The sequence below is a fragment of the Dipteris shenzhenensis genome, chromosome 18 (genome assembly GCF_047967505.1).
Source record: "Dipteris shenzhenensis isolate YYH24624 ecotype China chromosome 18, Dip_SZ_1.0, whole genome shotgun sequence".
In the NCBI taxonomy this organism is placed as follows: Eukaryota; Viridiplantae; Streptophyta; class Polypodiopsida; order Gleicheniales; family Dipteridaceae; genus Dipteris; species Dipteris shenzhenensis.
In genome coordinates, this window is record NC_141613.1 from 16,866,342 (window position 1) to 16,893,071 (window position 26,730).

General features: G+C 42.1%; 1 protein-coding gene across 1 annotated transcript; it reads left to right on the plus strand.

Moving 5' to 3' along the window:
• Positions 1-1,282: 1,282 nt before the first annotated feature.
• LOC147890872 (laccase-4-like) lies at positions 1,283-3,904 on the plus strand. Its single transcript, XM_087389662.1, has 7 exons — positions 1,283-1,476; positions 1,575-1,726; positions 1,830-2,077; positions 2,171-2,302; positions 2,441-3,030; positions 3,178-3,538; positions 3,662-3,904. Exons 1-7 carry the CDS (start codon positions 1,363-1,365, stop codon positions 3,790-3,792), a joined length of 1,728 nt encoding a protein of 575 aa, XP_087245788.1. The 5' UTR covers positions 1,283-1,362; the 3' UTR covers positions 3,793-3,904.
• The last annotated feature ends 22,826 nt before the right edge of the window (positions 3,905-26,730 follow it).

Below are 26,730 nucleotides of genomic sequence, written 5' to 3' on the forward strand. Positions count from 1 at the left end.
TTCTAACCTTGCATGCTCGTAACTATAATTCAACGACAGCTTAGTGATTAATATAAAAATAAATATGTTTTTTTGGTAGAACAAAAATGCTAAGATGTGACTTATCAAAGTCAAATGATAACATTTGACATTGTAAGTAAAGTATGTAAGGACACATGCCATGTATTTTTGCTTTATATAAGGAAATGAGTCCTCAATCATGGAATTCACCACATAACCTTAAAGTTCTACAACGTTCAGTTTCTAGAGGACACACACTATATATTTTTTCTTTAATATCTTAAAAAGTTGAAAACTCAATAATCTCTTCCCCAATAACTTGAAGTAACCTCAAAGTTCTCTCGAACAAAAATCTTATTAAAAAATAACAAGTATTCTTTTACATCAATGTCAAAAGCATGCTTTGAATGTCCACGAGGACATGTTTCTTGTGTTATTTCTTAAGATCTTGATGGCATGGTGTGACAACTAGGTAGGCCCTCAAGCAAGCCTTGCAAATAATTTCTATGCATTGTGCATGTGATTTTGATTAGGTCTATTGGCCACGCATCAACAATACAAAAGGCTTCTTCATATAGTTGTAGTTTAATGTGTCCAAGTGATGACACACACTTCTATCGATGTAGATTGACATTTTGTCCATCTTTCCCCATGATACTTATTATTTCTATCACCATTATTTTTCAACCGTCTCACATGATTTGGAGTCATGTTTTTGGTGATCTATGGGTAGGGGAACATAATCTTGGGATGGCAAAAAAGAAAACCATAGGTGGAGGACCTCGTAGGGTATAAAATCACAGTGAGTGGATTGAGCAAGCTTGTGGGATAGAGGTCAGATATATGGTGGATAAGAAAAGGCTTTTGTGAGGACTCAAGGAAATGGTGAGTGAAAAAGGACAGGCACGAAACGTTAAAACTGCCCGCCCTCAAGACAAGGTTCTAAAACCTTAGAGTCCCGCTCAAAACAGAACAAGGTTCTAAAAACCTATATAGTTTTATTTTCATCAAAAAAGGTTCTTAAAACCAAATTTTATATGATCATTCAAGGTTATATATTTTTTGCAAAAGCCCAATCAAATCTGCATGTTTTATAGGTTCTAAAGCCCAGTCATCCAGCTGTTCGATTCACAAACGCCATAGCCGCCCTTCTCAGCTTTACACAAGCACGTAATGTAGACAGTAGATCACCTTCGCACTTCTTACCTTGTACGCCATAACCTGTTGACGTTTACCAGAGCAGTGTTCGATCGTCTATCTAACTCTGTCTTCCTACTACAACAGCCTAGGTTCTACCTCTTTCCACTCAGCCTCCACTTGCTACAGAGTGTTCCTCCAATAGTTCCGTCTCTATTTTTCACCATGGTTCTCCTTCCCCGGCTCCATTTTCACTCCTCGCAAATCCTCTTCTTCCTGCTCTTCTCCTTCGTCCTATTTGGTCTGGCGTCTGCTAGGGATCGCTACTTCAACTTTACGGTCAGCTTACCAGCCAATAGCTCACGTCGTACTCGCAACGTGAGCACTCTTGTGCCGCGGTATTAATCTTCCGGTCTGTTCTTTCCTTGTTCTCACAGATACAATACGCGAATGTTAGCCGCCTCTGCCACACAAAATCCCTTGTATCCGTTAATGGAGAGTTCCCTGGTCCAACAAATTACGTGAGGGAAGGAGACACAGTTATTGTGAACGTTACGAACCTCGTATCCTACAACGTAACCATTCACTGGTACGCTAGAAAACGAGCTCTCCGGTTTTACCTTCGAGCATCCCGCTTTTGTAAGATTCTGTGCTAGTAGGTTCTGATCCGTGTGCTCCTATTTATCTTTCAGGCATGGAGTCCGTCAGCTACTCTCTGCTTGGGCAGATGGGCCGGCCTACATAACCCAATGCCCCATTCAGACAAACCGATCTTACGTTCACAGATTCCAAATCATTGGACAAAGAGGAACTCTATTCTGGCATGCGCATTTCAGCTGGTTAAGGGCGACAGTCTATGGAGCCTTTATCATACTCAAGAAAAACAAAACACCCTACCCATTCTCCAAACCTCACCAAGAGCTGCCTCCCGTCCTTCTCGGTAAGTATTAAGTAAGATCTTTTGGTGGGTGACAATGAATCTTTGAAGACAATACACTGATTTCAAAGTTGCTTTAACTCTAAAACCCCTCAGGTGAGTGGTGGAATGTGAATGTGGAAGACGTTATTACGCAGGCAATCTCTTCGGGTCAGGCAGGATACAACATCTCCGATGCCATTACAATCAATGGGCAACCTGGTGACTTGTACAATTGTTCATCTAACGGTAATAATGACAAATCAGGCTCTTGCTCTCGAGCTTGGGACCTCGAGCTTCGCAAGTTCGCTGAAGCGTCGGTGGAGATTCCTATTTCGCCTCATATTCATGTTTTGATCCAAACTTTCTTGTGGCTAATATCTGCAGGGACAGTCATTTATAGTGTTACCCAAGGAGAGACTGTGCTCTTGCGGATAATCAACGCGGCGGTAAACTTCCATATGTTCTTTGCGGTGGCAAATCACAGCTTGACAGTGGTTGAGGCTGATGCAGAGTATACAGAACCTTTCACAACTGATGTTATCCTTCTTGCTCCCGGGCAAACAACAAATGTCTTATTGACGGCCAACAATTCTGTTGGACAATATTACATTGCAGCTTCCATCTATTCCATGCCAAACTCTACTTTTGTCCCGTATCCAGTGATAGCCACGACGGCTATCCTGAGCTACAACGGTGCCGCTCCTTCTTCGAACTTGAGTTTGCCCACCTTTCCCGCAGCCAATGATACTGCTTTCCAAGCCAATTTCACCCAGAGCCTAAGAGGCAGAAACTTCTCTGAAGGTTATTATTACTACGATCTACCCAAGACGGTTGATGTGGATGTTCTGCACACTGTCGGTTATTCCTTGGAACCTTGCCCTGCGGGAATAACTTGTCAAGGTCCCAACGATACCCTCGTCAGATCTTCCATAAGCAACGTTACATTTGTCACTCCGAACGTCTCGTTGATTCAGGTAAGGCATCGACAACTTTCCCAAGCACCCCTTTCCTTGAATGCGTGAGATGGCAAGCAATCTCTTGTTGATACGTAGATTCAATCGGGCAAAATGCAGTTACCCTACCATGTAAATGTAAAACAAGTCTTTGATGCCTTGTTTCAGGCCTACTTCAACAATATTAGCGGCATATATACAACAGATTTCCCAGACGTTCCTCTCTTCCAATACAACTACACTGCCGTGAATCCTGACGACAAGTTTTCTATGCTGGGTACTAGAGTGAGGGTCCTTCCTTTTAACTCCAGTGTTCAAATAGTTTGGCAGGACACGGCAACCTTGTTTTTTGAAACACATCCGATCCACCTTCACGGGCAGAGCTTCTACGTCGTGGGCACCGGGAACGGCACCTTTAATCCAAGCACTGACCCCGCTGGCTTCAATTTGGTCAATCCTGTGTCAAGGAATACAATTTCGGTTCCACCGGGAGGCTGGGCGGCTGTTCGCTTCCGTGCGGTCAATCCAGGTAGGGGAACCTTTGCATTCCCACTAATGGTTCGAAAACCTCGATCATTTTAGGTGCGTAAAACATGACATGTAGATGGATGCTCACAAGTACTGACAAATGGGAGTCGTGGATTGTTTGCAGGGGTGTGGTTTGTCCACTGCCATTTCGACATACACCAGGCCTGGGGGATGAATATGGCTTTTATCACCCTGAATGGTGTGGGGGCGTCGCAGACGTTACCGCCACCACCGGCAGATCTTCCGGCTTGCTAGTGGAAAACGACCATCTAATATGAATTCTAGATATGAAGCTTTGCTTTGAATCAAATAAAGAGCAAGTCGAACGGGTGTGAGATCTCATAAACGACGGATTAACACTTCCTGACGAGAACAGACAAACCATGTCTATCTGTGGGTCGACAAATCCAAATTCCGATCGGTTGTAGGGCGTTTTTTCTTTTCACCGTTAATGTTTGGACCTCTTAGCTTAGCTTTACGATCGTTCTCTTCTTAAAATTTTTCCCGTTCAACACGATGACATTTTTCTCGTAGAGGAGGGCCACCATTGAATTCTCGTTACGAGCTTTTGAGGGTCAAAGTCACCTTAAAACTATAAAGCATGGGCACTCTTTTGTCGAATCTTTTCGTAACTATGCAAAATAGACTTCTCACTTTTAAAAAACCATTTTATGGGAAAATCGTTAAAGATTTTCAGCATAACATTATAATAAAATTTGTATGATCCTATTAAAAGTTAACTTCAACATCTCTTCGATGTCGTTAAACTCAAAGCCACAACCACATAGATGTAACCCGAAAAAAATATTATTCTTGAGGACTTGAATTTAAAGCATTGATCGAGACTCATGAAAAGTTATGTATAGCTTTGCAACTTAAAACTTGATTATAAAAGGGAGGCCATGGGTTGTGCATTGATGGTACTACTCTTCATGGGCCATAATATGATGTTTGGTCTTAAAGGATTTAAAATGAAGATGATGTTGGCTTCGGTCTTAAAGGATTTAAGATGAAGATGGTGTAATGATCCTCCATTACGAGTTAATTTCTTCTTAAAGAATAGAGTAGGGGGTGCACGTCTATAGCTATTAATAATTCATTATATATTATTAAACGAGTTAAGGGATGAAGTACTGGAATTTGAAGTCATATACAAGCCGACGATTACAACTCTAAATAAAACATTACAACTCCAAAACATTTTACATCACAAATCATTCATGGATAAAACATTGCACAAGGAAATTGAATGCCAAAAAAATAACAGGAGTGGATATGTCACTTTTCTCCTCTTCAATACCCTCGCCTTTTTCCTCCTCATATCCCGAGGAGCCTCTAAATGAGGGACAACATGTATCAATGTATGAAAAATCAAGACAAATTTACAACATTAACATTTTTTAAGTACTTTTAAATACCTGCATGGGCGTTCCACTTGCCTGGCTATACTGCTCCTCAGTAATCAACCCCTCGTCGTAGAAGTGCCTTCAAGTAGATTGCTTGCCATGTCCACGATGATAGGTTGTCCTGACAAGAGCAGGGTATCTACCCATGATATCAAGCTGTAAGATGACACAATTTGCAGAGGGGTTAGAACAAAGGAACAACCTCCTAATAAACTACATCAATATAATTTGAGATCAATACTTACAAATCGGCCTCCCATGATGCAATCCCCCCTGCTCCGAAATGCGAGGATCTATTTTGTTCCATCTGGATCCATCGTGCCTTGACGTGTTGCAAACTGGGGTCCTCTTTCGCTAGCTTCAAGGCTTTCTTCCACTCGTGCTTATGAGTGGTGTGTGGCTGGGCCTTGGTGGTTTTCCTCCCTCTCTAATCCTGGAAATCTCGGCCAGTGCTTGCCTCTTTAGCAAAGACCTCTAATTGGCAAGGATAGTGGTAATCTTTGTCTTTGACCATGTGTGAGTGAGCTCAAGGTGTTCTACATTGGGATGCCTCCAACATAAACTCTTGATGGCATCCATAGACAAACTTTTTTTCTGGTCTTTGAATTTCGTAAAGCAATCTCTGTAGTTCTTTTGAATTACAAAGCGCATGAAGGACATGACTTCCTTTCCCTGTGAATCCTGCAAGATGCCACCCGTCTTAGTGATAGATTATCATAGTATATCCACTACTACACACGGATCCTATTGTGACATTTACGTATCGACGTTTAGTGCCCGCTTAGCATTAATCGTCGGTATGAAAAGCGGGTTTCGTAAATCGTCGCTATATAGCGACTGTTGGTAAAAGTCGCTATATAGCGACACTGATACAAAATATTATAGCGACATTTTTACAGAGAGGTTTTTTTTTTTAATAGGCCTTAAAAGTTAGTTTTTTCCAATGATAAATTTTTTTAAATTTTCATACATGTTTGAGCTCATAGAGAATAAAAAAATGAGAGCATGTACATCAAGCCTTTGAAGCTCATATATTCATGTCCAAGTTTGAGATGAGAAAAATCAAATTATAAGAGCATTTACATCAACTATTTCATCTTGAGCCAAGTCTAAGCGCCAAGCAAGTCTATCTCCAACTCTATACCGAGTTGATCTCCTATATCATCATCGTACTCTAGCATCGTACGTTCACCTAAAAGTATTTGATCATCTTCTTCAATAAAGCTTAAGTGTGGTGATTGATCTTGATGATTGTTGTCTTCTTCATCAATATCATGATCTCCATCCTCCTCCCGTGCGATGTCATTATGCGCATCTTCCTCTTAGCTCATATGGTGATCTACATCTTCTTCGCTAGATTCATCAATTGGATCCGGCATTGGTAGTGGCATCTCCATATCCACATCTCGATCTTCAAAAACTTGCTTACTTCGTGGTGCAACTTGGATCACGTACCACCATCTTGGATCAGAATGATCCGGATGAAAAACCACCTATATTGAAGATAGGTGCCAAATGTCGTTAATTATATATATATCAATGGACTTTAAAAACAAAAGCTTCGACTAATTAAATCATTAGTATGCACCTGCTCAAAGTGCTCGGGAAGAACAAAAGTCACTTTCATCAGTCCAATGTTTGGTGGAGTCTATTGCAAAGAGACCGCTACTATCTTTTCTCACTGTCGCATGGGGACCGTTGTAAGTAGTTCTAAACCATTTTACATCAAGAATGAAAATAGTAAATCGTCTGAAATCAATTTCATAGATGTCGCGTATGGTTCCACAATAATCCAGCTGTGAGGAGAGAAGATTGGTATCCGAAGCACTTGCTCGGCTATCTTGTGTGAAGTTAGCCATGACTCCACAATCATACGTGACTCTCTTTGAATCGATGCGTTCCACGTGAAAATGTCGTCCATATGACCATAATGCACTGTACTTTTTGTACTATAAAAGAGCATCATTAAAACAATGAAGATGCACCTATTTTATAGCATATATTGCCACAAATAATTACTTAATTACGTCAAGAGATAAGAAACTTACATGCACCATACATCCAGATGATAACTCTCGCTCACGCTCGTTTATTGTCTCTCCATCATGTTCGGCTTTACGTAGAGCCAGTTGTAGCCAATCAAGTGACATGTGAGTAGGGAGAAGAGCCAGATCTCGTGGATATGGTTGTGATCACCTGTACATTACTCTGAATCTCGTCCTTGCATTTATTCTTTCTGCTTTGGCCACTTCATATCTCTCAATCCACTTCTACATCTCAGGGCTATTGAGGATACAAAACTTATTGAATTTCTCCATTTGCTCTTCGCTCATCTTTCTTTCAATCCCTTTTCCTTGGGGAACCTCGCCAACGATGTGATCATCATCCTTGTTGTGCCAAGCTTGCGGCATATCAGGATCCGTGGATGCAAGAAACTCCGTGATATATACTAATGACTCTTGCACAAGCCATCCCTCTGCCATGCTTGCTTCCGATCTTGCTCTTTGTCTTACAAACCCCTTTAAAGTTTTCATAAACTACTCGAGAAAAAACATCCATCGACTATGAACGGTACCTGCTATAGCCACCTCATCAACTATGTGCACAAGCAAGTGGACTTGAGTTGTCATAATGCTTGAGGGAAAGTGCTTCTCAAGCAAGCATACGGCTTCGATGGATTCCACCCTAGCCTTCTCGATGCTCGATATAGAGATCTCTTTTTGAGATATCCACCTATTTCACATGTCCATGCATATGTAAGATATTTGAGATATCCACCTATTTCACATGTCCATTAAGAAAATACATAATGCGATTTGATAGTAAGCATACCTCACAATACCACAGATCTTGAATATAGCATTTCTAACATCTTCTTGTAAGCACCCTTTTATTGTAATTGGGAGGATGAACTATCAAAGCAACAATGAAGTCATGTCAACAATATAACATAATAATAATTACGCTAACGCATCACTATTATCGGTACACTAATTCTACTTAGAATACCTATAAGAGCTTGTGCCAATCATGGGACTTGAGGCCACTAAGCTTATTGTCCTTTGAGAATGCTCCTTTCAAGCAACGCATGTACCCTGTCCACGTTGCTTTCGGGAGGACAACTTTTCCCGAAGCATGCACTTGGGGCCACAAACGAGACATCCTATTCATAGCACACAAGTCTTCTCGCACTCCTCTCGAGTCCTTGGAACCAACCAAGTGTGCCCAAATAGTAGCCCCCACATTCTTGAAGATATGCATGGGATCCAAGAGATGATTGATTTGTAACTGACCCCAATAAGGAAGCTCGTGAAAGATCGATAGCCTCTTCATACCAGGAAGAGGTTCCTCTCCATTCACCCTCAAAGCTTGAATCCAATCACTTGCCTTCAAATATGATGGTGGTGGATCAAGCTCACCTCCACGTGCGAGATGGTTGAGCGGAAGGTATCGAGCATGACCTTCATAAACATTTTTCCTCATATGTTTGGAGTAGCGTGCAAGTGATTTCAGAGCCGGTCCACAAACAGGACAAGCATGGTACCCCCTTATAACAAGTCCTACACACATGCATGAATGTCTTAGTACAAGACATGCATGCAAAAGAGAGTAAAAAAAGCATAATCCCTCATTGTACATGTAAAGACACAACCACGTACCTGCGCACTCTCCATATCCTGGGTAGTCATGCATGGTCCACATCAAGATACCCCTAACCAAAATATCATTGGTATGTCTAGGAGCTTTGGAAATATCAAAGACCTGCACTCCATTCCATAATATCTGTAACTCCTCTATCAAAGGTGTCATGTACACGTCCATGTTTTTTGCCTTGTACTTCCCTGGCACAAGTAGTGCAAGCATGAGGTGTCCCTTTTTTATTGTTAGCCATGGTGGGATATTGTAATTCACCACGACTATGGGCCATGTCGACCAAGATGTCGAGCGTAACCCGAAAGGATTCACGCTGTCCATGGCTAGCCCAAGATGTAAGTTGCGTAGCTCCCTCGCAAAGTCCGGCCACTGATTATCTATGTGCTTCCAAGCTGCACAATCTGCGGGAATCCTCAATGTGTGATCAGTGGACCGATGAGATGCATGCCATGTCATCAACTCCGCTATGGATTTGCATCGAAACATGTGTTGTATTCTTGCAATGATGGGAAAGTGTCTTAAGACCTTTACCGGTATCCACTCACCCCCTGCAAGTCATCTCTATATCGTTGTTCCCCACACTTTGGACAACTAGCCAAATCTCCATGCTCACGATGAAAGAGAATACAATCATTACGGCAAGCATGGATGGTATCATAATCCATACCCACCATTGTTAGCATCTTTTTCGCTTCATTTCATTTGGTGCATGCAACATCTTCTGGAGCAACCTAGTATGACAAAGACACTATCCAAATGATGATTCTCAAAACAAACAATATCCAAATAATGAGTCAAATTAACGCAAGGGCTAACCTCATTAAGGCTGAGACACTTGTATCCGACCACCCATACTATACTTGTAGATTCAAGATTGAGAGACAAGCACGTAGTTTAGACATCCTAGCACCCTCATACAATTGTGTTGATTGCAACTCTCGCATTTTGACCTCAGACTCTGACATCACGTGTACGTGGGATGTAGTGTCCCTAAAAATGGAATCCATCATGTCGACCATACCTTCGTCATTATTCGGGAGACTATAGTCTTGTTGAAAGTGAGAAGGTATATGTGTACCATTGTCACCCTCCTCATCCTGTTTTAAGATTTCGTGTAAATATAAGATCTTCTATTTCCTGGTATACAATAAGATTGCGAACTTAAATAGCTTTGACTTACCAATGATCCATCAACATGTGCAACACCAATAGGGGGTACTGGTTCCGGCTCCTCCCCATACATCCACAAGTGGCGTATGATAATACAATGTTGATGTCGTACTTCTCGCTTGCAATGAGTGCAATGATAGTATAACCTCTACGTAAGCCACTTCGTGCTCCCGGGCGTTGGCGCATCATCGGATGAGCTTCCACTCATCCCTTCCATCTACACTTATAAAATCACAACGTAAGCATGAAGAGGAGATATTGACAATTATAAAATAGCATGTTTGAGCTTCTCTTAAGGCCACATCAGAAAAGTGACAATAAGCATCGCTATATAGCGACGCTTTCCTCTGTTCCATCACTATATAGTGACGTTTTTAATTTAGCGACGAATAAGCATCGCTATATAGCGACGTTGTGGGATAAAACCCGAAACGCTAAACGCGCAGCGTTTTGTTCATACTATTCCCTAATCTCTCAAGTAAGCAACCCAAAATCTCCTCCTACCTATTCCAAGCAACCTCCCACTCTATTTTCCACTCCTCACCCTTCTCCTACCTCTTGTACTCCCTCTCTATCCTTTTCCCTCTTTGGCGTCTTGAAAGGAAGTTCTTCAAGAGGTGAGTTTGTTTCAACAATGTAGGTTGTTTGTTTGTTAGCTTTAGTTTTGTGAGTGTTTCTTCTTGTATTGCTAAACCTGTAAACTAGTTTTCATGCTTGTTTTGAAAGGATTGAAACAAAAAACGAGATTTCAAGAAAGAAAGAAAACTCACCTGTTTTTTTAGTATTTCTCTTCCTTCTCTTTCTCCTTGTCTCCTCAATCTCCTCCTTTCCTTGTCTCCTCAATCATCTCCTTCAAGAAGTTGCTTTTGTAATCTCCTCCTTCCACTAACATCTTATTTGAAGAAATGGGTTGTTTTCTCTCTTTTGTAGGGCCAGTCCACTACACCGAGCGGGACATACTATTTCAAGTAAGTGCTTCCTCTTTTTTTCATTTATTATTTTTGTTATTTGCATTGGCCTGCAGCTAGCGCCTTAAGCGTTAGCTGCAGTGATGGGCGTAGGAACCCTCTCTTCCCCTCCCACTCTTTCCTTCTTCCCCCTTCTCTTATTCTCTTTTTTTCCCCTTCTCCTTTTTCCCCCTTCTCTTTTTTCCCTCTTCTCTTATTCTCTCTTTCCCCCTTCTCTCTTTCCCCCCTCATCTCTTTTCCCTTCTCTCTTTCCTTTCCCTCTTATTCTCTATTTCCTTTCCCTCTTATTCTCTTATGCTTATGCTTCTCTCATTCCCCCTTCTCTCTTTCCCCCTTCTTGTGGGGTTAAAGGTCACTGTGCCTTAACCCCAGTTATGTACAATACTCAAACACATATATAAATGAATGAAAAAGAAGATTAGGGTGGTTCTACACCCAACCAAACTTGTGTGGCTCTCTGTCTCTCTCTCTCGCTCTCTCTCCTTCTTCCGTTCTTGCTTCCGTTGAGAGCAGTGGATGATTTATAGGCCATTTGGATGCATTGCGGTCCTTGTTGGATGCGCTGATAGGCCCAAATTGCCTTGTGGGATGCTATTTTTTACGGACGCTTGCACATGGATGCTATTTTAAGCTGAGGGACAGCTTTGACACATTGCAAGTGATGCACTGATAGTGCTATGCTCTCTTGGATGAGACATTATTGATGCATATGCCAGTGGATAGTGTTTATGCTTGAGTCATTTGGCACTTATTGGCATTTTCTTTTGGGCCAGATTTGCTCATATGGATGCATAGTATATGCACATGAGTCAGATGCATCTTTTGATGCTTTGAGCTTTGAGTTTTGGTGATATTTCACTCTATTGTGGCATACACATTTGGGTGCACCTGGTATTTGGTGTGATTCTCTCTTGTATGCACTAGCATTTGGGATTTTGTTTCATTTGCATCATGGCATCCTCTTCCATGTCTGAAAAGGAGTTTTTCAGCATTAAAAAGTTTGATGGGACAAACTTTTCTTTGTGGAAATAACAAATAAGGGATGTGCTTATTCAAAAGAAGCAGATTAAACCCTTGGTAGGGATTGAAGCTAAGCCTGCAAATATGTCTGAGGATGATTGGAATGAGTTGGATGCATTAGCAAAGTCTACTATTAGACTTCATCTTGCAGAGTCAGTTTATTTCACAGTAGTAAATGAGCAGACTACGGAAGATTTGTGGAAGAAACTGTGTGCCACTTATGAGAAGGAAACTGCCTCTAATAAAGTTTACCTCATGAAGAGGTTGTTTGAGCTGCAGATGAAGGAAGGGGTCTCCATTGCTTCTCACTTGAATGAATTCAATATTATTTTCAGCCAGCTTCAGGCTCAGAAGATGAATTTTGATGCGGAGACTAAGGCAATATTTCTCTTATGTTCATTGCCATCCTCATGGGATACCTTCCGTACAGCTGTCAGTAACTCTGCACCTGGTGGAGTACTGAAATTTGATGATGTTGTGGGTAGCTTGTTGGCCGAGGAGATTAGACGGAAGTCTATGGATGGCAACAAGCAGGATGCAGCCTTAAATGTGCAAAGGGGCAAATCACAGTTCAGGGGGAAGTCCCAAGAAAGAGTGAAGTCACGTAGCAAATCCAGGGCACGGAACATTGAGTGTTACCATTGTGGCAAGAAGGGCCATATGAAAAAGGATTGCTACAAGCTGAAAAGAGAGCAAAAGGATAAGAAAAAGAATGCAAATTGGGGTGCAAATCAAAAGGAAGAGAGTCCAAGGGAGGACAAAGGAAAAGTGAAGATCGAGGAGATCAATGCAGTCACACGTGATAGTGACAATGATGTTCTCTTCATGTCTAGTTTATCTGCAGAGTTGCTTACCACTTCAGATGATGCATATTCCCAGGATTGGATTTTGGATTCTGGTGCTTCATTCCATGTTACTCCCCATAGGGAATGGTTCTCCACTTATGATAGTGGAAAGACAGGTTGTGTGCATCTTGGAAATGACTATGCATGTGACATAGTGGGAGCAGGTGACATAAAGTTTTCTTTTGCAAATGGGTCTGCATTTGTTTTGAAACATGTGAGACATGTGCCTAAGTTGACCAAGAGTCTTATTTCAGTGGGTCAGCTAGATGATGCTGGTTTTCACACCACTTTTGGCTTTCAAAGTTGGAAAATTCAAAAGGGCTCTATGCTTTTGGCTAGGGGTGCCAAGTGTGGGACTTTGTATCCCTTACATGTATCAGGGGTATTTGATCATGTTGTTGCAATAACCGAGCAGCCAAGCACTTCTTTGTGGCATTGCAGGTTGGGGCACATGAGCCAGAATGGAATGAAACTCTTATGCCGTTTGGGTTATGTACCGCATTTGAGTTTCTCTGATTTTGAATTTTGTGAGCATTGTCTCTATGGGAAGCAGACTAAATCAGCCCATAAAAGAAGGGGAAAGAAAGAGTTTGAAATGCTTGATTTGGTGCATTCAGACGTATGTGGTCCCATGCCTACACGGTCATTAGGCGGGGCTGAATACTATGTGACATTCATTGATGATGCAACTAGGAAAGTGTGGGCTTATGCTATAGCTCGGAAGAGTGATGTATTCCAGGTATTTCAGAAATGGCTGGCCTTGGTTGAGAATCAGTCAGGTAGAACGCTTAAATGCCTACGGACTGACAATGGTGGAGAGTATCTCTCTCATGACTTTCAGCATTTCTGTGATACTCGTGGCATTAAGAGGGAGCTTACATCCCCTCGTACTCCAGAGCAAAATCCAGTTGCAGAAAAGATGAACCGTACCATTCAAGAAAGGTTGCAATGCATGCTTTCCAATGCAAGTCTTTCTGGTGGTTTTTGGGCTGAGGCAATGAAGACTGCAGTGCATGTGATCAATAGATCACCTAGTAAGAGTTTGGATGGTGGTATTCCTGAAGAGGCATGGAGTGGAAAGAAGCCCTCTTACTCTCATTTGCGTATATTTGGGTGTGAGGCATATGCACATGTGCCAAAAGAGCTTCGAAAGAAGCTAGATCCTAAGTCTAGGAAATGCATCTTTCTGGGTTATGGTGAAAGTGGAGAGATGGGCTATCGTCTCTGGGATCCAGAAGCAAAGAAGATCATACGCAGCCATGATGTGGTCTTCAATGAGAAGAAGATGCATAAGGCACCCATGAGGGATGTGGAAATGAGGAGAATCACTTTCCAGGATGTGAATCCACCTACATATGTTGATAGATAGCAAGCTGTCCATGCACCAAATGTGCAAGAAATGGTGCCACCAAGTACTCCCACAGGTATACAATCAAGGGTAGATGATGGATCATCTATTGGTGGAAATGATGAGCCAAATGTGGCTGATATGCAAGTGGGACAGCAAGCTGAAATGCCCTTGAGAAGATCATCTAGAGTGTCTAGACCGCCTGATAGGTTTGTTCCAGGGGTAGACTATGTGATGCTTACTGATTGCGGGGAGCCTTCTTGCTACAGAGAGGTTATGATGCATGAGGATCAACGCAAGTGGGAGTATGCTATGCAATCAGAGATGAGTTCACTTATGAAGAATAAGACTTGGGACTTGGTTTCTTTGCCACATGGAAAGAAAGCATTGCCATGTAAATGGGTCTACAAAATGAAGGTCACAGGTGATGATGTGCCTAGGTACAAGGCCCGTTTGGTTGCTAAAGGGTTCAAGCAAGAGAAGGGTGTGGACTTTGATGAGATATTCTCTCCGGTTGTGAAGATGACCACACTTAGATGCATCCTTGGACTAGTGGCAGTAGAGGATATGGAGCTTATGCAAATGGATGTCAAGACAGCTTTCTTGCATGGGGATTTGCATGAAGAAATTTACATGGTGCAGCCGGAAGGCTTTGAAGAAAAGGGCAAAGAGCATTTAGTTTGCAAGCTGAAGAAGAGTCTCTATGGTCTTAAGCAAGCGCCTAGAGAATGGTATCAGAAGTTTGATGCTTTCATTCGGTCCCAGGGTTTCAGAAGGAGTGAAATTGATCACTGCCTCTACACTAAAAGGGCTAAGGATAATAGCCTGATAATCTTGGCACTATATGTGGATGATATGCTATTGGCTAGCAAGAATACTTATGAGCTAGATGCATTAAAGGCCAAGTTGCATGAGGCCTTTGATATGAAGGATTTGGGACTTGCAGGTCATATTCTTGGTATGCGCATCACGTGTGATCGGAGTAGGAAACTCCTTTGGCTTTCACAAAAAGAGTATGTTACAAAAGTATTGCAGCGTTTCAATATGGAGGGGGGGAAGGCAGAGAGTACTCCATTGCCTCCATATGTGAAACTGAGTCATACAGATAGTCCCAAATCAGATGAGGAGAGGGCCATGATGGCCAAGGTTCCTTATGCATCAGCAGTTGGGAGTCTTATGTATGCTATGATAGCTACTAGACCAGACATTGCATTTGCAGTGGGAGTTGTTAGTCGGTATATGGCTAATCCAGGAAAGAGGCATTGGGAGGCAGTTAAGTGCATCATGAGGTACATGAAGGGTACCAAGGAGATGTGCATCTGCTTTGGTAAAGGAGACATGCGTGTACTTGGGTACACAGATTCAGACTATGCAGGGCATGTGGATAGTAGGAGATCCACTTCTGGTTATGTGTTCACCTTTGCAGGTGGTGCAGTGTCGTGGATGTCTCGCGCACAGAAGTGCGTTGCTTTGTCTACCACAGAGGCTGAGTATGTTGCAGCCATAGAGGGTTGCAAGGAAGCTATATGGCTTGATCGGCTAGTGGGAGATTTGGGGATTCATACAGGTGTACCGACATTGCATAGTGATTCCATGAGTGCTATTCAGCTAGCACGGAATCCGGTCTTTCATGCAAAGACCAAACACATTGAGGTTAGGTACCATTTCATCAGGGAGGTACTTGAGGGCAAGCGCATAGAGCTTGTCAAGGTTCATACAGATGATAACCCTGCAGATATGCTGACGAAGAGTCTACCTAGTCAGCGGTTTGAGTATTGTCGTGTATTGATGGGCATTGGATAGTATGCTCACTGGTTGTTCTCCCTTAAAGGCACATTGTCCTTTAAGTGGGAGGTTGTGGGGTTAAAGGTCACTGTGCCTTAACCCCAGTTATGTACAATACTCAAACACATATATAAATAAATGAAAAAGAAGATTAGGGTGGTTCTGCACCCAACCAAACTTGTGTGGCTCTCTGTCTCTCTCTCTCGCTCTCTCTCCTTCTTCCGTTCTTGCTTTCGTTGAGAGCACTCTCACTTCTCTATTTCCCCCTTCTCTCATTCGCATAAGCTCATGCTCATGCATGAGCATAAGCATGAGCTTATGCTTATGCTCATGCTTAAGCATAAGCATAAGCATAAGCTCATGCTTATGCTCATGCATGAGCATGAGCTTATGCTTAAGTTTCCCCCTTCTTTATGCTTCTATTTCCGCATAAGCTTATGCTTATGCATGAGCTTATGCGGAAATAGAGAATGAGAGAAGCTTATGCGGAAACTCATTCTCTATTTCCGCATAAGCTCCTTCTCTTTTTCCACATGAGCATAAGCTCTTGCTTATGCTCATGCATGAGCATGAGCTTATGCTTAAGTTTCCCCCTTCTCTGTTTTCCCTTTCTCTATTTCCCCCTTCTCTCATTCCCCCTTCTCTATTTCCCCCTTCTCTCATTCGCATAAGCATGCTCATGCATGAGCATAAGCTCATGCTTATGCTCATGCATGAGCATGAGCTTATGCTTAAGTTTCCCCCTTCTTTATGCTTCTATTTCCGCATAAGCTTATGTTTATGCATGAGCTTATGCGGAAATAGAGAATGAGAGAAGCATAAGCTCATGCTTATGCGGAAACTCATTCTCTATTTCCGCATAAGCTCATGCTTATGCATGAGCTTATGCGGAAATAGAGAATGAGAGAAGCTTATGCGGAAACTCATTCTCTATTTCCGCATAAGCTCCTTCTCTTTTTCCGCATGAGCTTATGCTTATGCTCATGCATGAGCATGAGCTTATGCTTAAGTTTCCGCATAAGCTCATGCTTATGCATGAGCTTATGCAGAAATAGAGAATGAGAGAAGCTTATGCGGAAACTCATTCTCTATTTCCGCATAAGCTCCTTCTCTTTTTCCGCATGAGCATAAGCATGAGCTTATGCTTATGCTTATGCTTAAGCATAAGCATGCTTAAGTTTCCGCATAAGCTCATGCTTATGCATGAGCTTATGCGGAAATGGAGAATGAGAGAAGCTTATGCGGAAATTCATTCTCTATTTCCGCATAAGCTCCTTCTCTTTTTCCACATGAGCATAAGCTCATGCTTATGCTCATGCATGAGCACGAGCTTATGCTTAAGTTTCCGCATAAGCTCATGCTTATGCATGACCTTATGCGGAAATAGAGAATGAGAGAAGCTTATGCGGAAACTCATTCTCTATTTTCGCATAAGCTCCTTCTCTTTTTCTCCTCTTTTTCCGCATGAGCATAAGCTTATGCTTATGCTCATGCATGAGCATGAGCTTATGCTTAAGTTTCCGCATAAGCTCATGCTTATGCATGAGCTTATGCGAAAATAGAGAATTAGAGAAGCTTATGCGGAAACTGATTCTCTATTTCCGCATAAGCTCCTTCTCTTTTTCCGCATGAGCTTATGCTTATGCTTATGCTTATGCTCATGCATGAGCATGAGCTTATGCTTAAGTTTCCGCATAAGCTCATGCTTATGCATGAGCTTATGCGGAAATAGAGAATGAGAGAAGCTTATGCGGAAACTCATTCTCTATTTTCGCATAAGCTCCTTCTCTTTTTCCGCATGAGCATAAGTATGAGCTTATGCTTATGCTTATGCTTAAGCATAAGCTCATGCTTATGCTCATGCATGAGCATGAGCTTATGCTTAAGTTTTCGCATAAGCTTATGCTTATGCATGAGCTTATGCGGAAACTGATTCTCTATTTCCGCATAAGCTCCTTCTCTTTTTCTGCATGAGCATAAGCTCATGCTTATGCTCATGCATGAGCATGAGCTTATTCTTAAGTTTCCGCATAAGCTCATGCTTATGCATGAGCTTATGCGGAAATAGAGAATGAGAGAAGCTTATGCGGAAACTCATTCTCTATTTCTGCATAAGCTCCTTCTCTATTTCTGATGCTTATGCTTAAGCATAAGCATAAGCTCATGCTTATGCTCATGCATGAGCTTATGCGGAAATAGAGAATGAGAGAAGCTTATGTGGAAACTCATTCTCTATTTTCGCATAAGCTCCTTCTCTTTTTCCACATGAGCATAAGCTCATGCTTATGCTCATGCATGAGCATGAGCTTATGGTTAAGTTTCCGCATAAGCTCATGCTTATGCATGAGCTTATGCGGAAATATAGAGAATGAGAGAAGCTTATGCGGAAACTCATTCTCTATTTCCGCATAAGCTCCTTCTCTATTTCCGATGCTTATGCTTAAGCATAAGCATAAGCATAAGCTCATGCTTATGCTCATGCATGAGCATGAGCTTAGGCTTAAGTTTCTACATAAGCTTATGCTTATGCATGAGCTTATGCGGAAATAGAGAATGAGAGAAGCATAAGCTCATTCTCTATTTCCGCATAAGTTCCTTCTCTATTTCCGCATGAGCATAAGCATGAGCTTATGCTTATGCTTATGCTCATGCATGAGCATGAGTTTATGCTTAAGTTTCCGCATAAGCTTATGCTTATGCATGAGCTTATGTGGAAATAGAGAATGAGAGAAGCTTATGCTTCTCTCATTCTCTATTTCCGCATAAGCTCATTCTCTATTTCCCACTCTATTTCCCCCTTCTCTCATTTCCCCCTTCTCTCCTTCTCTATTTCCGCATAAGCTCATGCTTATGCTTATGCGGAAATAGAGAAGGAGAGAAGCATAATAGAGAATGAGAGAAGCATAAGCATAAGCTTATGCTTCTCTCCTTCTCTATCTCCGCATAAGCTCATTCTCTATTTCCGCATAAGCTTATGCTTATGCTTCTCTCATTCCCCCTCATCTCTTTCCCCTTCTCTATTTCCCCCTTCTCTCATTCTCTATTTCCTCATTCTCATTCTCTTCTTTCCTTTCCATCTTCTTTCCCTCTTTCCTTTCCCTCTTCTTTCCTTTGCCTCTTCTTTCTTCTTGCCTATGCCTATGCTTATGTTTGTTTTTTTTGTTTTCTGTTTTCGTGTTTGTGTCTATGTTAGACATGGGATCACGTCGCTCATCCGACGAGTACGCACAGCCTCGCAGGGGGAGAGCTCACGATCTATATGCTCCAGAGGACTTTGATTCCTCTCAGGCGACTACCCCGAGGACTACCCCTGGTTTGACTCCTCTCGGACCTAGCACTACGACTACCCCTGGTCCGACTCCTCTTCCACGTAGCACTATGACTACCCCTCCAGAAACTCCTTTTCTAGTCGCGCATGGCTTTGTCGGGAGTCCCGACGAGTTTGTAGCGCAGATGAGCGATGAGGAGGCAGCGAGATTCTTCTCTCTACTCTCTCAGAGGACCTCAGCAATTCCTTCCCCTACACCGACGGGTGGACGTATTGCCCAACCATCCCCTCGCGCCCCTTCGACCGCGGGATCATCACCTGCGCATGCCTCTCGCAAGGGAAGGAAGAGTAGGATGGGCGGGTCATGTTGTGCTGACTCGGGAGATGTAGACGAGTCAGCACACTCACGCTCCTTTAGGTCTCCACTTGGTCCGGAGACACAGTATCAGTCTGGTCCCTTTCCCTCTCCTACTCCCACTACTACTCCTCGCTCCGGAAGCGCTCACGCAGCTTCCACTCCTTCAGACTCTGCTATTATCAGTCCCCCTTACTCATCAGGGGATCTCTCCTATCAAATCACATCTGCCGGAGAGATAATAGAAGATAAAAAGGGCAAAGCAGTGATGGCCGCCATGAGGAGGTTGATGAGTCATCACTTCAAGAGCGGCATAAATACCGATTGGCAGTATCAAGATGCCCAAAAGAAGCAGGCGGTGATCGATGAGTTGAAACAAAGATACCCTAATCTGCCAAATATGGAGTTTAATGACGATTATATGCGAGAGCGCATGGGTTTGGTCCTGAAGCATCGTAGATCAACCTTGCGTACTTCCATTACAAAGGGGTTGGCTAAACCCAGCTAGGCAGACAAAGCTGATTGGAAGTACTTCAAGAAGCAACATAGGGACCATCCCGAAATGTTCGAGGGTCAGAGGAGGGCTGCGAAGAGATGGCTGGACATCGTAGGTACTTCGCACTTTGGTGTAGGCAGACGGTATGCATTCGAGGCAACCGTGGTAAGTCTACTTCTTCTCATTTAATGTATTGTTCTATTTGTTTTACTTACATATTACATGCACTTTAGCTAACTCTAACTCTCGTAAATTGGATCCACAGCAAGCTATGATGGGTCGTCTTCCTACAGATGCAGAGACGTGATGCGCATTTCGGATAGGAACAAAGCCGTGGTTCATTGAGCAAGAGGCAATTGGAGCGACGGTCGATTGGACTGAGGTGGCTACTCGCATGGTATAAGTTTACTCCTACTTGTAATCTCACTTTTTAATTTAAGTTCCAATCTAATTTTCGATTTATATGGTTCACTCTTAGGGTCAAAGCTCAAGCGTCCCATCATCGGAGGCGAGCGATCAACAGGGCCAAGGATCGGGCGCAGGTGGCGAGGACGAGGGAGAAGATGCAGGTGTCGAGGACCAAGGAACAGGCCAACAAGATGAAGATGATTCGGATTCGAATGAGTAGTAGTAGTAGCATTTTGTATATCTGCTCGCTTGAGCAATTTTGTATCGCCCTTTCGACAAGGTAATTTTGTTACAAACATTGTTGTATATGTCCGACATGTATATGCATTTGTTACTCATCATTTCACAAGAACAATTTTGTATCACCCTGCAAGCAAGGGAAATTTTGTTATAAAAAACTTTCTTTTGTAATTACAAAAAAAAAAAAAGGATTAGTGGGGCTAAACAAGGCCAAAAGGAAGCCCTGTTTAGCCCCACTAACCCTTTTTTTTTACTTCTGTTAATCGTCGCTATATAGCGACATTTACCAGTGTCGCTATATAGCGACGATTAACAGTGTCGCTATATAGTGACGTTTTTAGTGTCGCTATATAGTGATGTTTGCCAGTGTCGCTATATAGCGATGCTTTATAGCGACGCTCCTTTTTCGATGCTTTTAGTGACACTTATAGCGACGTTTGCGCCCGTGAAAAAAAAAATTTAATGTAAAAAGCGTCGGTATTTCCGTCGGAAAATGGCCTATGCCTTGTAGTGATCCTACCATCACCCTCTGGCATGTATGCATTTGAATCATCCCTGTCACCAAAGCACTGTGCCATGCATCCTATGTGGCCACTCTCACTGCTACTACGCTAGCTGCTACGTCATGATGAGCTACTACGCTGGACACTCGCCTCTAGAGAAGGAGCTCTCGAATGCACGGAAGTAGGCATACGATCTGGAAGAGGCTCCTGACTGCACGGGAGTAGGCCTATGGCTCTGTGATCTAGAAGGGGCTCCCTGACTTCACAAGAGTAGGCTGGCAGCTTTACCTTCTACTAATTTGTCTCGACTCCACAAGGGTGACCACAGGTGGTGTGGGTATAGGGTGGTTTGGAGTCTGTACTCTCAACTCTTGCGGGGTGTTTTTAGTGCTGCTTCTCATGTAGGTATATAACTCCTATGGAGTGGTAAGGTGCCCCAAAATGTTATATAATTGCTGCAAGAAGGCATCTTGAGGATCAGGCGAACCTCTTGAAGAGCTTCTTGGCCACATAATGAGCTACAAATACACAAAGACACAAATGCATATACACAAGTAATGAGTATAGCATTCAGACTAGGAGTAATAAGAGAAAGAAGAAGAGAAAATAAGAGAAAAGAGAAGAGAATAAGAGTAATAAGAGAAAGAAAAAGAAGAGAAAATAATAGAAGAGGAGAAAGAAGAAAATAAAGGAAGAGAAGGGGAGAAGAAGAGAGAAAAGATGAGAAGAGAAGAGAAGAAGAGAAGAAGATAAGAAGGGCATAGAAGAAAAGAGAAGAAAAAAAGAAGAGAAGAAAAAAAGGGAGAAAGAGAATAAGAGGAAGAAGCATGCTTTATCCCAATTTCCCTCATGCTTCCCCTATTTCCCTCATGCAATCCCTTATTTCCATCATGCATGCTCTCTTTCCATAAGCATAAAAAATCATGCTCTACCCCTATACATATACATAAAGCTTTAAAGAGTTATGCATATACATATGCATTAAAGAGTTATGAATATGCATAAAGCTTTAAAGAGTTATGCATATAAAGATTTATGGATATGCATAAAGCTTTATGGATATGCTTCAAGCCTATATCCAAAAAACATATGTATAGAGATTTAAAATGGTATGCATATGCATAGAGGATATGCATAAATTTTTAAAGCTTGGAGCATATGAAACATATGCATCAAATCTTTATTCAAATGAATCAAGCATATGCTTATTTCCTTAGATTTTTAAAGCTCATGCATGAAGATTCAATGCATGCATGACAATCAACTAGAAGGAAAGAACAATGCATACAACCTACCCCATATCATTTGTGAATGCTTAAGGCATTGAAAATTCAACTTAAACATGCATTCATTATGCATGCAAGGGAAAGAACAAGGAAAGGATCGAGAAAGAGAAGCGAAAGAGAAGGAGAAGAAGAAGGAATGAGTATGGGAAAATGAAGAAATGAGAAGTGGGATGAGAGTGAGGAGAAGGAAAAGGGAATGGGAAGGGGAAGGAGAAGGAAAAGGGGGAAACGTAGAAGGGAAAATGGAATGGGAAGGAGAAGGAGAAGACAAAGGGGAAGAGGATAAGGAAAAGAAAATGTTCAAGCTATCTCAATGCGTCTATACACACAGCTAACAGCTCGTCTATATGCACGGGTACACAGTTTAGAAACACTTTGACGCGCTATTAGATGTGCTTCAACACCCAAATCTCGACAAAAATTTGACAGGGATAGACCAACCAAACCTCCAATTAAAACAATGGTTCCTAAAACATTCTTTCTTGCATGAGAAAGAGGACGAATCTAAAGAAAACATCTTTTTACTATAGCATCGACACAAGTCTTTGAGGGGTGTACATTCTTTGTTCTACGTGCCTCCCTTGAGTTAACAAAATTGCACACCATTTTATGGATGTAGCAATGCAAGTTTGAATGCATTACTCAAGTAAGGTTTTTGTTTTGCAAACATGGTGAATTATGCTCATGGATCAACTAGAATACTTTTTCTCATTTATGATCTTCACATGCAGGCTATCGTCTAACATGCTTCCAATGGAGAATAAATTACTGACCTCAAGAGATATGGTGAGACACTATGTGACATCTCTTGGATGGTTGGATTATAAGTGCATCCATGCATGTGTCAATGATTATGTTCTATTTTGTGGAGCACATAAAGAGGTGCAAGAGTGTCCTACTTGTGTCGAGGCAAGATATAGAGCAGATCTCAAAACATTGGATGTGCCTCATTAGGTTTTGTGACATTTCCCCATAATCCTCACATCCAACATATGTTCAAGTGCAGATCCATTGCGGAGCTCATGTCATGGCATTCCTCCCATCGATCAACCGATGGCAACTAGAGAACTCCCACAAACACTCCTACGTGGAAGCATATTGAAGCACATGGTCAAGCTTCAAGGAAGAACCCACGAACTTGAGAATTGGATTGAGTATAGATGGTGTGAACCCATTTGGTCTCAAAAGCACCTCCTTCAGTGTATGGCCAGTGATATTGGTGGTGAATTATAATCTTCCACCCTCTATGGTGATTAAGAAAGCACATGCTATGTTATCCCTTCTAATTCAAGGGAAACATAAAGTCAAAAACGTGGATGTTTATCTGGAGCCTTTGATTGATGAGCTGGAGATACTTTGGAGAGGTATTGAGGTACATGATGTGAGTAGGCCTCCCTCGTTACGAGACTTCATCTGCAAGCTAGGAGTGTTGATGTGGACGATGCATGACTTCCTTGGCTATGGCGAGTGTTCAGGCAAGCATTGAAATTTTAATTATGTTGTTTGTGTGTATGCATGTATATGTACATATGTTTGTATCTTTGTGTGTGTTTGCTCATAAACATAAACATAGACATCCAGAAGTAGAGACACACATGTACAGCAACACCATTTTCACACACATGTACACATACATACTCACAAATGCCTACTAAATCAACATTTCCTCATATATACTCAAATGGAAATTTCCCATTGCACAATTTCACCAAAAAGCAACATGCTAGTTCTTCAGGATTTTATATGACAACGTACTACATTTCCTTGGTTACATACATGTGGATATTTTCATTTGCTCATTTTCATTGAGATCACTACAGTTGAAAGTGGTATTCAAAAGTTTTCTCCTATTCTAGCAATACACCATCCCCTCATTGAAGCTAGAACACCTAGTTGTCAACTATATTTGTTTATTTTAAAAGAAAAGAGCATGAATGAATGGAAGTTAATTTAGATCAAATGTGTATATGTTGAGCAAGACTTGTTCAAAAGTTCAGGTGAAAAATCATGACAAAACCCTTGTTTTCAACTTTATATGTTTCTTAAAGGAAGAGAAAAAGTCATGAATATAGGACCTATTGTCAACATCACTGGGTCATTGTTTTCTTGGGTGTAGCGACTCGTGAAACTATTTTTGGAGCCATTTTGGGGCCATGAAGCATAATCACTCAATAGCCATTGCTTGTTCCAGTAAGCTATCAATGCCTTTCCCCATTGCTCCTACTGCATTGTTATAGTTTCTACTTCGTTGTAATCCTATGCTACTCCCATCTGTGCTTGTATAACCGTCCATTGAGCCTTGATACCACCCCTTGTCCTTATCTCCATGTCCATCTCCCTTCCCTTACCCTTTGATGTCTTTGTCTCTCTCTCTTCCCTCCTATGCTTTGGTAAGCACTAGCAAGGGATTAGATAGGCCAATGATTCCCATGCATGATTAACATACACAAGCTCTCTCTTCCTTTGCACTCTTTTCACATTGATCTGCCAAGGACCTGCAAGGGATTAAATAGGCTAGCTATTCCCACATAGCAGTGACATACACAAGCTCCTTCATATGGAACAACTATGGATTAGAGGTGCCAAAGTCTTGTGCAACTGTTCATACATATTGTAGCCCATAGATGGAAGCTTGAATTGGAAAATAAAAAAATCCTTGATCACAGCGCTATTGATCGCAGAGAGATAAAGGTGAGTTTGATTCTTTTATCACATAATTATCACTCACTCTTTCTTTCAATAACAAATGCATGCTAATAGAGTTGAAAGCCTTTGATGCAATAGGTTGTGCAGATCTTGAAGGTAGAGCTATACATTGAGGTGGGACCTCTTGGAAGTAGCTTTCTCCCCCCTCTCTCTTCTTCCCTCCCTAGTGATGAAGAGGGCAAGGCCAAGGTAGTTTAACTAAAGGAAGGGGGTGCACAACAATGTCACACGTGTGTCTTACAACAAAAGCAAAGTAGACAAATGGTTCATCTTCATTTAAAGAGCTAGTGGGTGAAACCAAGCTATGGTGTATGTAAAAATTACTATATTTGGCAAAAAAAGGTGGAATTCGAGAAACCATTTAGTACTAAATAGTATGGTAGTATTTTGTAAAATGAGGGAACCTTTCCCCGCACATCAACAATTTTATGATATCCAATCAATGTTCCCTTGCACAACGAGGATTTTTGTTTTCTTGATGTCCCTCCAATAGTGCTCTCTCTCTCTCTCTCTCTCTCTCTCTCTCTCTCTCTCTCTCTACCTCCCTCCCCCCGGCCTCTCTCTCTCTCTCTCTCTCTCTCTCTCTCTCTCTCTCAATCTATGTGTGTGTGTGTGTGTGTGTGTGTGTGTGTGTGGGGTGTGTGTGTGTGTGTGTGGTGTGTGTGTGTGTGTAGGTGGAGGGAGAGATGGAACTCGATGTTTCCTCCCCTTCGTTGCCTACGTCCTTTTCATCTTCCTTTGCCTCACGCCAGCCCACCTCCATTCCTTTGCAGCTTTCTGCTTCTACTTCGCAACCTTCAAATGTTCCTTGGCAGCTTTCTGCTTCTACTTTGCAAGCTCCATTTGGTCCCGTAAACCCATCGCCAGCCGTAGCTGCTCCATTTCTTTTTCGGTCAAATCCTGCTTCTGTCGCAAGAAAGAAACGTGTTTCTTTCTCTGTATCGTCTCAACTTGATAAAACTTCTAAGCTTCATAATGGGCACAGTTCTTCTGCTTCCTTGCAATGGGACCTACTTCGACGGCTATGTGAAGACTCAATTTTAGAGACGATCAATTCAGGTCTGTTACTGAATCGGGCTTTATCTCTAGATTCGCTTATTGAGAGTCTCTTTGAAGCGCAGCGATTTGAAATTTGCATCTACTTCATGGGACGTATCCTCTCTCCTTCTCAGTTGCATGCGTGGTCTTCTGCAGCGATTGAATTATTTCTTTTATTTTTTTGGGCAAAGGTTTCTACTTTGCTCGCTATGTTGATGTGGAGACAATGTATAGTTTGGTAAATCAGGCAAGGGTCCATGGTGCAGGCTTTTTTTCTTATGTTATGCCATGGGACCCTCTTTTTGACCCCGCAAAGAACCTCATGCATTACTGCCCAATCTAGGTTACTTTCAAAGCATTGCCGATACCTCTTCTCCCACATATTTCCTCTATCGCAGCCTTGTTGGGGAAGGTTTTGCATCTCCCGAAGTAAGATTTCCTAGTTTTGAGCAGAGATATCCATGTTTGCATACTTTGGGATATGGCGCAACCTATACCTTCCTGCTTGGATATTGATTTTGGTATGGTGCATCCTTTCCGCATTCCTTTGAAGTTTGCCTCTTTCCCAAATGCGTGTTATAAATGTAGGTAGCTCGGTCACTTCGCTCGGTGCTGCCCCTTGCTCTTACCTCAATCTCATAGGAGTTTGCCTTTCCCTCAAGTTTCTCCTCCTCTCCATTGAGTTAAGTTAGACCAA

What these genes read in the sequence shown, in the direction of transcription:
- LOC147890872 (XM_087389662.1), top strand. Translation starts at nt 1,363, where the DNA reads ATGGTTCTCCTTCCCCGGCTCCATTTTCACTCCTCGCAAATCCTCTTC. An exon ending in GCTGCCTCCCGTCCTTCTCG is followed by an intron (nt 2,078 to 2,170) that starts GTAAGTATTAAG and finishes AAAACCCCTCAG; the next exon opens with GTGAGTGGTGGAATGTGAAT. An exon ending in GTACAATTGTTCATCTAACG is followed by an intron (nt 2,303 to 2,440) that starts GTAATAATGACA and finishes TAATATCTGCAG; the next exon opens with GGACAGTCATTTATAGTGTT.